The sequence below is a fragment of the Aedes aegypti genome, chromosome 3 (genome assembly GCF_002204515.2).
Source record: "Aedes aegypti strain LVP_AGWG chromosome 3, AaegL5.0 Primary Assembly, whole genome shotgun sequence".
Lineage (NCBI taxonomy): Eukaryota > Metazoa > Arthropoda > Insecta > Diptera > Culicidae > Aedes > Aedes aegypti.
The window spans coordinates 401,414,367-401,427,549 of NC_035109.1; the positions used below are offsets into that span (position 1 = coordinate 401,414,367).

General features: G+C 40.3%; 1 protein-coding gene across 3 annotated transcripts; it reads left to right on the plus strand.

The window, feature by feature from the left end:
* Window positions 1-2,340: 2,340 nt before the first annotated feature.
* On the plus strand, window positions 2,341-12,950 carry LOC5564121 (protein SERAC1). 3 transcript variants are annotated; one of them, XM_021855336.1, is made up of 6 exons: window positions 2,341-2,836; window positions 7,056-7,378; window positions 7,810-7,824; window positions 7,899-8,585; window positions 8,654-8,929; window positions 11,679-12,950. In XM_021855336.1, the coding sequence occupies exons 1-6, from the start codon at window positions 2,778-2,780 to the stop codon at window positions 12,788-12,790; spliced, it is 2,472 nt and encodes an 823-aa protein (XP_021711028.1). In that variant the 5' UTR covers window positions 2,341-2,777; the 3' UTR covers window positions 12,791-12,950. The 3 variants fall into 3 exon arrangements, with proteins under 3 accessions (XP_021711028.1, XP_021711030.1, XP_021711029.1); XM_021855338.1 differs by having other exon boundaries at window positions 2,346-2,836; window positions 8,654-8,713; XM_021855337.1 differs by lacking the exon at window positions 7,810-7,824 and having other exon boundaries at window positions 2,346-2,836.
* The last annotated feature ends 233 nt before the right edge of the window (window positions 12,951-13,183 follow it).

Below are 13,183 nucleotides of genomic sequence, written 5' to 3' on the forward strand. Positions count from 1 at the left end.
TGATTAGTTTTATAAACTTAATTGAAAAATGATTCTGATTACAATAAATACAAACATCAGATTGTTTATCGCAAACAGATGAAGAATGAGAATCTCCACATTTGGAACATTTAGGTTTATTTGAACGATAGGAAGAAGTGTGTCCAAATAAAAGACAATGAGTGCAATGCATAAGTTTAGGAAAATAAAGTCTTACACTAAATGATACGTTATTAATTGGAACAAAATCCGGAAGAACAGATCCGGCAAATATTATTTTTATACAATTAGAATGAGTATAACTAGAACTGTTGCCATTGAACGTTAATTTAGATAAACGATTGCAATCTAAAATTTTGACGGGAGAAATGGATTTATTTTTGAAAAAACCTAAACCAAAATTTTTAATGTCATCGCAACTCAAAGATTCGCCACTTATCTCACATGAGTCACAAGGGGCATATACACGGTATGAACTACCAAATAATGTGGATTTCGGGAGAGTATTGGCATCTCCACGAGAATCAAAAATTACCCTTAATTTATCTAACGAAATTTTCTTGATTTCTTTAACGGATTTAAATCTTTTATAAACTTCTGCAGAAATCAAGAGAACATTAATTGGCTTATCCTTTTTTCTAAAATAAACAGGATAAGGACCAAGAAAAGTAGATGGGAAAATTTTGACTCTAAATGGTTTTGAAACTGAAGGAGGAAGATTAGAATGATCATCCTCTTTAGAACAACGGGGAATATAAATAAATAATCAACAATCGAGAAGTAATAACAACTAAAACTTATAAAATAAGAAAGTAAATAAAATTATACTTATCAAATTCAATAGAGAACTTGATGAATTCTTTCTTGAGAGAAATCACCTCAAGCTTGAAAACTTCCCAAAACCCACAATCTGAACTTGATTCAGAAAACTTCGATCGCTCTCTTCAAATCCAATCATCGAACGTAATCAGAATCTTGAATCGCTTTCCTCGCATCCAAAAACATTCGCCACCACGAAAACTTCAGAAAACTTCGGTCGCTCTCTTCAAATCCATCCTCGCATCCAAAAACATTCGCCACCATGAAACATGAAACCAATTCAATATCCGTACTCCGAGATTTTTTTCCTCCTGAAAAAAACTTCAATGACGCAGCAAAAAAAAAATGAAAGTGATAAGAACAATTTCAACTGTGATTAACTGATTAACTGGGTCTTTTAAGAGACGTTATAACCTAATTGTTACGGGAATTCCCTGTGACTCACTAGTACTCGCAACTATTTCCCGGTTATTTCAAATTTCCGACTTTCTCCCTGTAAATGTTCTCATTAAATTCACTTATGTGATATTCCTTCTTCCTTTTCCTTTCTCATCTCAACAGGGACGTTGTCATGTATGGAGGGGTTTGGTTCTAATAACGGTCTACACAACTTAAAACATTGTATCGACAAAAGGCCACTAGGTAGGATGGGGTTGATGAAATAGATTCAACGATAGGGCAACGTGCCTCTGGAGCCGGCCTTCTGATACCTGACACCTGAGGGTGTCGTCCATTACCTGTTGTGTGCACCGTTGAGATCAACATTGATATTTTCAAACCATCCAGATAACAGTAAACAGGAGCAGACTAAATCGCATTATCCAAGTGTAAATCGATAAACATATTTTGCTGGCTTTCAGAAAATAGTAAAATCCTGCGCAACAACAACGGTTAGGTACTAGTGGCAAACAAACACCTCTCACTAATCTGTTTATTGAAGCGGTGACGCATCCCAGTTTTACATCCGCGAAATGCATTCCTCTGCTGACTGCAGCAAAACATATTTAGCGCCAGTCAGTCAACTAGTGTTGTAGGTGTTGTAAAAGTTCGTAATTTTCAAAACAACACACTCTCATCCCACTTGTCTTCTCATTCAACTCAGAGTCTATGAATGGAGAGTTGCGCGAAGAGACTTCTTTGAATGGTTGTTCTTCTTCGTCTTCGAAAATAGCCCCTATCTGTTTTGCTGGTCTGCTCGATAGGTAGACGGTTTGACAGTTCGATAGGTAGATTTGGTTTCACTCTTCGCGCAACTCTCCATTCATAAACTTCAACTTTCCACCACCCCATATTCTGCCCGGGAAGTCATAGTAGGCAGCTCTCCTCTTCACCCCTCAGTCGTCCACCGTCGTCAACAACACTACTCACTAACGGCCAACGGTTTGCGGATGGGTGCGGAGTGTTGTGTCTGGCGCGGTGGAAAGGTGACGTGTTTTGATCTGCTGATGTTTAGCGACGGCTAGCGGTTTCTTTCGCCCGCGCCGAGTGCTCCGTGAGAGCGAGCGAGACCACCATACGTGCGGTTTAGTCATCTTCGTGTCTTGTTTACAAAATTCTAATATCGTACGACGCAGCGAAACGACGACGACGACCAAGCCTCCTCTGTTATTTTTCGCGCTGCCATCCATTTCAAAAGCTCATTCATAAGCAAGGATCGCCAAGAATCGGAAGTGTTTTTTCTTATCAGGAGGAGGAAAATCCTCTCCCCCTAAAACGGAAGTGATAGCCTACAGCTGCAGCTCAGTTAAATTTGTGGACATTGAAACATCGTTTTGATTGAGAGTGAAGCTAACAGTGCAAGAAAAATTGTGAGAAGAAGTGAAGTGAACTTTAAATTCAGCAGCAGCCAAAAGTGCCTCTCAAGGACAAATTCCAGTGGACTGAAAACAAATCGAGAGCTTAGGACTCTGTAATAAAGCGAAAAGTGTTTTTCGGGGGATATTTTTGAAGGACTGCCATGCAATTCTGAACATCAAACTATGTACCACGACTTGAAATTGTACAACAAGCTGTTTGGTGGATGTGGACTGGCGTCATTGTGAGTATCGTACGACTTTTCTCGGCGCGGATACAGTGACTGAAACTCATGTTCGTACGGGGCACTGGTTTCACATCAAGTTGGTAATAAATTTACTTAAGTTTCGTGTCCGCTTATAAGTTGTACAGAGTACAGATGTTATCTGAAAAGCTCATTGAAGGACGTGGGCTATCATATAGAGCATTGGAGTTTAGTTTTATTTACTATATGAGTTTTGATAGGTGTTGGAATATAGAATTAAATCAATTTTAGACTCAAATTCAATTGATTTTTATCATTTTATAGATTAAAGTAAATGGAAACATTCCTAGCGTAACTACAGTCATAGCCCGTAACGCGTGTAGATCACTATTTTGTGGTGCGTTACGGGGTAAGATCTACCAATTTGAACTCTAGTCTCATCTTGTTTGTCGGGCTAGGATAATATGTTCTGGTAATTCAAGGATTCGCGGTACAAAGTCCTTGTTACTGGCACCTGTTTCTGAAAATTAATCTATTTTACCTAGCAGATGGTTAAAGACTCGGAGTTGGTCAGTCCCGAGACTACACTTGAAGCCAGGATAACAATCATGAGTATTAACTCAACAAGGACTGTAAGTACTGGTAATTCAAGGACTCACGTGAATTCTGATTACTAAACAAATTTTCTAGCTTGATTCGGTTTTGCTGCTAGCATAAAGCCCCTTTTTCTAGTATTTTTCTGGGACTAAACTAAAAGCGAAACAAGGATGTGACTAGAGTTCCGTTGCATGGTCAAATATCAGTAGTACCGATTTGGTTCCTCAGAAATTTAATCGATTATGTTTGCTAAGGGGCGCGCCTTCGCTGAGATGTAAATTTCTATGAAGGGTGTAAATAGCGGGACCTTTTCATCATAGTCGATTTTTATCAATTTCTGAGGAATCAAAACAAAAACTGTACAGAAATCGATGCTTCATTACCTATCAATGGAAATGGAGTAATGCGACATGCACTATACACTAAGGATACGGGTAATGCCACAATAGATCTAAATACTGGTCGCAGTGGCGCATCCGAACAGAGAAAAAAAAAACTACAGTCATCTCTCCCTAACTCGATATTGAAGGGACCATCGAGTTAGGGAGGTATCGAGTTAAAGAACACAAAAGCAGAGCAACTACGTTCCAAGGGACCATCGAGTTAGCCATGAAAACCAACTTTTACTATGGTTCTCTAACTCGATATCGAGATACGAAATATCGAGTAAGGGAGAGTTAACTGTATTTTGAAACGCCGATCCCTACAACAGAGGAAATTCAATGTGAATATTAATCACCACATTTTCCATTCCTATTTCATAGTATATGATTTCTTGCTTGTTTAGCAATAATTTACTGTAACCACACAATTAATCGAATTAATGAAAAAAACTACAAAAAACATTGAAAAAAATATTATTTTATTCAAATGCTTGGCTCATTTTTGTTTTTCATTCAGGCGTTGGCCTTTTTATTGGCCAACTTAATTTTATTAGCGTACATTGGCCCAAAGATTTGCCCATTTTGTTTACATTGCATCAATAAGAGAGATTCATTTGCCTCACAGGCCAATGACTGTTTGCGAGATTTTTCGAATGTAGGTTCTCTTTGTTGTACGTTGTAGGTTTTGAGCAGGGAGCCTATGAATGATCAGTGCTGGGAATGGTAATAGTAGTAGGCTTGAATTTCGCGAAAATCACGTGGCTCTCTCACTACAGTAGTTGAAAATGGTGAATCTCATCAAGTAGCCTATATTGGTTACATGAATTTCTCTAAAACAGTAGTGTCATTGAAGGCTCTAAATGCGGGAAATGCAGCGGGAAATAGAACATTTTTCTACAGTAATTTTGGGTTACCCTTAGCAACGGGTGTTTTGCAATTTTCAAGGGTTTTTGACTACAGCAGCGATGGGCGTGAGTTTCACTGGCTTCGCTGACTGTGATTGGCTTTGTTTGACTACTGTAGAGTGAATTTCAGATTTTTTCCCAACCCTGTGAATGATTGCATAGTTCGTGGGTGTTGGGAGATGCTATCGAATGTGTGTGTGTGTGTGTGTGTGTGTGTGTGTGTGTGTGTGTGTGTGATACAATCCACCTCCCACTGGCCGGCAGTGCTTTTATGGAAGAAAATTGTATGCATGTATTTAATGATACCCTTCGATATCTTTATATCTGCAGACAATTTTAGCCCAGGAGATGAAAGGTGATAGCTCTACTGAAATTCCAACGACCCATTTCAAGAATGGCAGTAAATACACACACATTCTGAGGTCATTTTTATTTACAGTAAGCCCCGCATAAAAACATCCAGATATCAAATGGATATATGCAATGTTTTTACACTTCCCGAATCGAAAATTATATTTTCAACCTTGGCACGTATTTAGTTTGAATTGGTAATAAGTGAGTAAAGTAAACAATAATAAAGAACGATTTTACCAGGATGTGAAGCAGTTTTTCTCCGTCGCCGCACTGGGGTTTCCGTAAAATACTATACATTTTTTCACTGCACTCCACGCGTAACACGTTCGATCCTGACCGCATCACCCGCCCCGCAGGAGCAAGCGTCGCAGTCAAAGGATCACACAGATTGGGAGATGCTATCGAATGGTATCTAAATTCGATTTGCTTACAATTTGATTATTGTCTTATTAGAGTTGTAACGCGAGATTTCATGATAGTCGAATATATGGCAGCTATTTATTATTTATTATTTTCTATTTTCAGCCCCAGCGCCATATTCAACATTTTTTGAGTTGAAGATGATTCTTCACAAATATTTTTGTTGTAATGTAGATCATCTCAGATCGAACAATTTACTGCAGTCAAAAGAGTAAACATTAACAGCTGGATTGAATTGCAGTATACATAAATTTTTAGTATTTTACTTAACCCTAAAGTCAATGGTACTTTTTTAAACAGAATATTGACTAAGCTTTTATTGTAATTTTCATAGAAATATGAAAGTAAAACTCATAGAGGATCAACCAGAAATTACAGAATCCTGCTATAAAACCCCAAGAGCCTGATAGGAATCTTCAGGAGATTGTTAGAAATCTCAGGATCTCGCTTAGGATTCTGATAGGAATCAACATCTGGAATTTTAAGGATATCGTTTAGTATGATGTATGCTGACAATCCTCAATTTTCCTCAATTCCTCAAAAACCCATTAGGATTTCCGAGACTACCAACCTCAAATAGAAATATAAATCCATAGTATCCCACTGGGGGCCCAGATAGCCGTAGCGGTAAACGCGCAGCTATTCAGAATGACCAAGCTGAGGGTCGTGGGTTCGAATCCCACAAGTCGAGGATCTTTTCGGGTTGGAAATTTTCTCGACTTCCCAGGGCATAGAGTATCTTCGTACCTGCCACACGATATACACATGCAAAAATGGTCATTGGCATAGTAAGCTCTCAGTGAATAACTGTGGAAGTGCTCATGAGAACACTAAGCTGAGAAGCAGGCTCTGTCCCAGTGGGGACGTAACGCCAGAAAGAAGAAGAAGATCCCACTAGGAATTCACAGGGTGCGCTATACATCTTACAGAATCGCTATTGAAGAGGGAACGAAGCTCTTAATAATTAACGCAGATAGATTAACATACTTTTGGCGTGCAGTGTACATTGAAACTTCTGAAATTTGCTTGAATAACGCAATTTAAATTATAAAATTGGATAGGATTCGACTGCAGTCGACTGGTACTTGATGAAGATGATGGATTTTTCCACTTTTGGACAGGGAAAAATCTATAACCTTTATTGTGAAATTCCATAAAAAGTTAAGAGATATGACGTTTTGCTTTACCTTTACAGGGTGCTGACATCGAAGTTTAAAAATTCTGTAACTTCGCAATCGTTCGATCGATTTCAGGAAAAATTACAAATGAGTTATATTTTGATTTCATCTATTGAAAATTTCGAATTCGGTGATGGTTTTGGACTAAAGTCTAAATGTTTTGGAGTACCTAGGGTATTTCGAAATGGAAATGATGTGGAAACTCAAGGAATCACAAGCTCCACACTGGATTACCAGTGGATTGTAAGATGAGAACATAGATTAAGCTAGATTTGATAGTTTTTTACCAACTTGATGCGAAAACAGCGCCCCGTATGAATACGAAATTCAGTCACTGCAAATTGCGGCGCTATGCGTTTCACGCCCAGAAAATAATGCGTAATTTCTTCTTCTAACAAAACACGTTGTTTGCCAATTTTAGCATTGGCCTTGTAAGCTACGAAGCTTATCGTACGTACTCGGCACTGAGCAATCTGGTGGACACCCGCGTGCTCGACATTGACCGGAAACGCCCGGACTACATCTACATCAAGCACCACATCTACAGACAATCCCTGCAGGAACAACAGGAACAGGAACGGGAAAACGGCCGGCTGGTCAACGTGGTCGTGCAGCCCTTTGGCAAGTGGTGGAAGGCTCTGAAACATTCGGTCGCTTGGAGATTGCTTAAAATCGCCCAGGAGGGTGACCAGATCGATCGATTGAAGGCCATCAAGCAACTTGCACTGATCGATCATCTGAAAGGTTAGTGTCGCGCGCGATAACGATCATCCGTTCAAGGTTCTAATATTAGACAGCGCAATACACTGGGCTTCCCGTGAGCAGGGCTGGTAGCAGACTTAATTATTAATTTAACGCATATCTCTTAAAAGTTTTTATATCTAATGGAAGGTCTCTAATATTTATTTGAGCCATCCTTGGAAAATTTATCAAAGATATTTTGGAGGACTTCCTGAACGAATCTTAGGATAAATCTTTTTGAATTACTTTTGTTTTATTGATTTCCATACGGTCTCGTTTTTTCCTGTTCGGTCTTTTTTTCATGCATGAGGCCTCTAAAGTTCCTATTTTAAGATATCCAGTTGCTACCAGCCCTGCGTAAGCTAGTGGTAGTAGAAGTAGGGCACTAACCTGTACTATTTTCATTCATTGCACGCTTTCCTCCAATTTGGCAGAAGATTTCACACGAGGTACCAATCTAGCCATTCGTAAACCACAACTAGTTGAATGCATCGCAGCTAACTTAACGATTCATTTCTTTCAGATTGGGATTTCCAGCACCTGGCCCAACTGTGCGACGCCCAAACCGCCGTCTCTCTAGCCCGTTCAAACTGTGATTCCCGTTGGTTCCTTCCCCCGCGCCAGTATGGAGTGGAAAAATCCGCCCACGAAGTGCTGGCCAGCATCAAAGGTCTCATCGAAAAGCTAGCCCCGGACCGTTGCGCCGAATACGCGCTGGAACACACCTTCACATCCCACCAGATCAAGGAACCGGTCGGAGACGATGTGGTGGACCATAGGCTGTACGTGTCTCGTTTCGAAAACGAACAACTCAAGCAAGCTCTCAATGCCTTGGTCCATCTGACGACGGTGGAGGAGAACTGCCGCAAAATCATCGACTCCGGTGGCCTGCTGGAACTGATCGAGGTGGAAAAACTGTACTCCGACAACATTGATATGAAGCTGACACTGGCCAGGATCATTGCCAATCTGTCCGTGCACGGAGATCGGGCGTACGACTTCTTCGCCAGCGGCTGGATCAACATTTTGTCCAAATGGCAGCAGGATGTCGACATGCGCATGCAGGTGACCACCGATCTCACTCTCTCGAATCTGGATCGTGACGATCCGAATAGTTTTAGCTACGAGTCCAATGTGTACCCACTGTATCCGAAAGGCAGAAGGAAAAACAAGCCCGATGTGGACGTCATATTTGTTCATGGACTGTTAGGTTGGTACTTAACGCTCAATACCCTTCGAATCATCATTCTAATTATCTCATATCATTCCCTCTTCCAGGAGGCGTCTTCGTGACGTGGCGACAGAAGGATCTCAAACCCCAGGCGGCCAGTCTTCTAGGTAAGAAACATTCTTCTGTTAGTCTAGTGTCCACGAGTGCCAAAGCTAGGAACGAAACTAAGACCCCGTCGACTGCGACAGCAACGACAGCTACGATGACGACGCCGGCGCTGGATTCAGTCCCAAAATTGCCGATCAGACGACGACTGTTCAATTGGTCCGCTAGAAAGTCTTCCTTCCACGAGGACGAGCAAGTCAATCGGGCCCACGCAGGAGGTAAGCTTACCTTACTGAGGCGTAGTGCGGCTTCCTGATTCGTTCTGGTACATCGGGAAAAGTTGATTTCTTCATTGTTTGGCGGGATCAAGTTTCGTCGGTGTACCTTATGCTTATGTTCCTTTGAAAAGTTTGTTCGTTTTACTAAACTATGAAATTTCTATTAAGTTCCTTATAATTACATTTTTAGTTTTCCTATGCAAAGTAAATCCATCCCCTTTCCATTTATTTTAAGACAATTATTTTCCAGCAGCATCACTATTTTAACACAAAAACTATTTAGATTGCTATAACGTTTTTGCAGGGCTGATATTGAGTCACATTTGAAAAACTTGGCTATTATTCTCGACCTGGTCGCTAGAAAGTCACTATTTACAACAAGTATTGTATTTACACTAAAGTATTGTTTTCACTAAAATGGTCATCAAAATCTTTGTGGGAAAGAAAGAGTACATTCACTATTTTTATAATTTGATGATAAACGATGGGTTAGCTTCTGAACTCAAACAGCAGAACAACGAGTTGCAGATTTCTGGACAAACATTTCAAAAGGGCACATCGACATTGGTAAACATTGGCTTTGCAAGACGCTGTTGAGCCCAATTCAACTCGATCACGCTCACCAATACCACTATCAGGAAGAGCTAACGCCAATCTTTCTGATAGTGGTGTTAGTTTGCGTGGGCGGGCTAAGAAGGGCTCAACAGCAACGTTTCTAAAAAAAGGCTCAAGACCTCTTGGGCCCTTTTCAAATGTTTGTCCATTTTTTGCTATTTATAAGATGTTCATTTCGTGTGATTTGAAAATCAATCGGTCAAAAGGTAGGGATTCTTTCCTTCCTCACACATTTCTGTCAGGAAGGTCTTAATGTTTTGTAGGGGCTTCTTGAGAAATTTTTGAAAATCTGGGCTCAATATTAGAAACGATTTTTGGTAGGTATGGTTTCTACTACCGTAATTTTTGGCTGTGAATAAAAATGGATCTCCAATCTACCTGCTGTAAGAAACTTTAAAAAGTTTATCGAAAGGTAAGCCAGAGACTCAGAGGTTCCAACCAAACATTATAAAAAGATTTTCTCAAACTCTTCCAACACTTACGCTTAATCTTTACTCAGGAGTTCAGTATGAAATTCAGGATTTTCGCTATGATTTGATAATAATGATTATTTATTGAGACATTCAGTTGGAATTTAAATTTTCCTAATACGCAAAAAATTGTATTCCAATTTTTAATGCACAAATCTTTGATTCTTTTTGTATTGAGTCTGTTACGAATCAATGCCCCCTGGAGCTATACAGGTTTAATTTTATAGGAATTCTGTTACAACTTTCTCAAGAGATGCCTTTCTTTGGAATCTGCCAGGAACTCTGCCAGAATCTTCTGAAATTTATCCAAGAATTTCAACAACAACAAAATCCGTATGCGATCACTATTAAAAGTTTTTCCTCGGAGCTCTCCATGAATTTGGCCAAAACTTACTCAAGCAAATCCGTTTTGGAGGACTACAGTATTTGATAATTCGTCGATGAATTTTGGACTGGCAGTTTATCAAAAGCAGGGGCGACTCGTAACCTCACTTTTTACCTGTTCTACGATACTAAAAATTGATATTTTGGCAGATTTACAATCAAATGCAACAATTAAATATGATTGAAATCAATTATTTTAACTATTCTCTATTTACTAGATCCATATTTCTTGTGAATATTCATGAATTTCTAAACGTAGAACAGGTAGATTTGAGGTTAGGGAATCGCCACTGATCAAAAGCAGGAAATTCGCCAGAAATTTTATAACATTTATTCCAGTTTTCATTGATTACTTATATGCCTAGCTAGCTTTATCATCCTCTTCATAATGCTTCTTACTAATTATACTTGGATACTGGAGGTTCTCATGCCTGATCTTGGTCGGATAACTGTGAAGAATTATTTCTGGATATTTCTGGTTTTAAAGTTACTTATTAGACCATTTGGTATAAGGTCATTTGACATAACACCATTTGGTATGAAGCACATTTGGCATAACGATCGTGTTGTATAATGGCCATTTTGCATAACCAGTACTATCCCTTCTTTCACCGGATGTCTGTTCTGGTATGCCCAATGACCGTTATGCTCAATGTACTTTATGCCAAATGACCCGGACCCTTTTTAGTCACTAATTGGACACTATTTTTATTCGTTTTGATCACTAATGTCACTATTATTTTGCTGTCTGGACGCTATCAGTCCTGTTTTTGTTTTAGTTTTTAGTATTTTTGAACTATTTTTTCACAAGTGCTCAAATCAAATATCAAAAATGTTTGCAAAATATGATTCCATCAGGTTTGAAATTTTTAGGCATCCGGTAAAAAATCGGGAATTGAAAAACTGATTTTGAATGGACACCCTGCTTGAAGAGCACTTACAAAAATTTGGCGAAAATAGTAGAAAACTTTTCAAAATCAATAACACTGTCATTCAAGTCATCGTGCAAAAGTTTGGGTTTCATAATCAGGTGACCAATAATCAAAATCGACACAGATTCTAAAAATAGAAGAGTATTTCGAAAGCTGTGTAAATATGTTTAAACATATCGAAGAACAAACCAATTAACACAATTTAAAAAATGTAAACATCATGCTGCTGGTAGATGGGTTAAACATATGACATTTTTTTTATAATTATAAAAAAAAAACTAACCAACACCACACTGGAATCCCTTTACTAAACCACAACCCCATCTCTTCTCCATCTTCTTCTTCCAGAGGGTATCGCGTCCTACAACGACGCAGAACTGCTCACCCTCCAGCCGACGCCGCCCAAATCACACCCCTCGATCAGCGACACCGCCACCAAGGAGCTCATCCAAGCGCTCCAGGAAGACGAACCCCTGTCCTCCGAGTGGTCCGTCGTGTTCCCCGATCTGCCGCTGGTAGCGGACGAAAAGTACACCAGTCCCGGTGTACGCAACAACCCGGAAGGCCGCTACAGCGTGTCCGGCGACAAGTGGCTCCAGGAACCGCTCGGTGACGAATCCATCGGGCGGTCCTTCTGCTGGCCCATGGAATGGCTGCCGAAAGACTTCCCCAACATTCGCGTGATCGGTCTCAACTATGAATCCTCCCTGTCGCAGTGGTCGGCCAGTGGTTGCCCCTGCGAAAAGTACGACGGAAAGCTGGAGAAACGTGCCTCGGAATTCCTCAAGAAACTCGCCAGATCCAACATCGGACAGGATCGTCCCGTCGTATGGGTCGGCCATTCCATGGGTGGACTTCTCATCAAAAGTATTATGAATCAAGCCGCCGCCAGCGAGGATCCAGCCATTCGCCGAATTGCACAAAATTCACGTGCAGTTATGTTCCTTGGAACGCCACACCGCGGCAGTGCCATTGCCAAACTCAAACAGCACACATCCGCCCTGGTTTGGCCCTCAGTTGAAGTTCGCGAGCTGGAAGAAAACTCACTCCATCTACTGCATCTACACAAAACGTTCCTCAAAACCATCAACCAGCTGCCGAAGAAACCGGAGATTGTGAGTGTATGCGAGGGTAGTGCCACCGTTTTGACCTCGTTCAAGTTGCCATTGCACATCGTTACGGAGAAGTCAGCGCGTCTCGACGAAGGGGACTTCTATCTGACCAAAGAGGACCACTTGAACCTGAGCAAACCGATGTGCAGACAGTCGTTCCTCTACCAGAGGCTAATCAGCACGATTTGGTATGCAATGCAGTCGGCCAAGGAAGCGGGCGAACCGGAAGAGGAACACACTTCCAGCGGAACCAAGAGCACTGAAAGTGGAAAGCGATCTAGTTCTGTATTCAGTGATGTCTACCGACAGTTGCGTCAGTTGGACAGATTGTTCAATATATTTCTCTAGATGAAATTCTTCAGTACAATGTGCGTTTATGTTTTACTGTTGCGTGATATGGACAAAGTTTTTACCAGTTTACTAGTTAATACGGAACGAAGTATTTTTTTTTATTTATTGAATTTTATTCAACTTTTTAATGTCGAAATACATTTTAAATAAGCAAATACTTAGCGAAAGGTTACGTTATTTTAAAACTACCGAACAACCATTGATCCAGGACAGAGAAATTTTGTGTACTGTATGCTAAAAATCATTACGCATGCGGTGAGCGATCATATTTTGTTCAAGTTATGCTAAACTGTTGTTGCGAAATGATAATATTTCAACAAGAATGAGAGAGGACAATGTTTATATTGCTGCGTGTTGGTCAGTGTTTGGATTTGGATCAGAATAAGCCGA

Bases quoted from the DNA above. Each gene is read 5' to 3' on its own strand.
- LOC5564121 (XM_021855336.1), top strand. From the start codon at position 2,778: ATGTACCACGACTTGAAATTGTACAACAAGCTGTTTGGTGGATGTGGA. The intron at 2,837-7,055 runs GTGAGTATCGTA...TGCCAATTTTAG, and splicing joins GGATGTGGACTGGCGTCATT to CATTGGCCTTGTAAGCTACG. The intron at 8,586-8,653 runs GTTGGTACTTAA...TCCCTCTTCCAG, and splicing joins ATTTGTTCATGGACTGTTAG to GAGGCGTCTTCGTGACGTGG.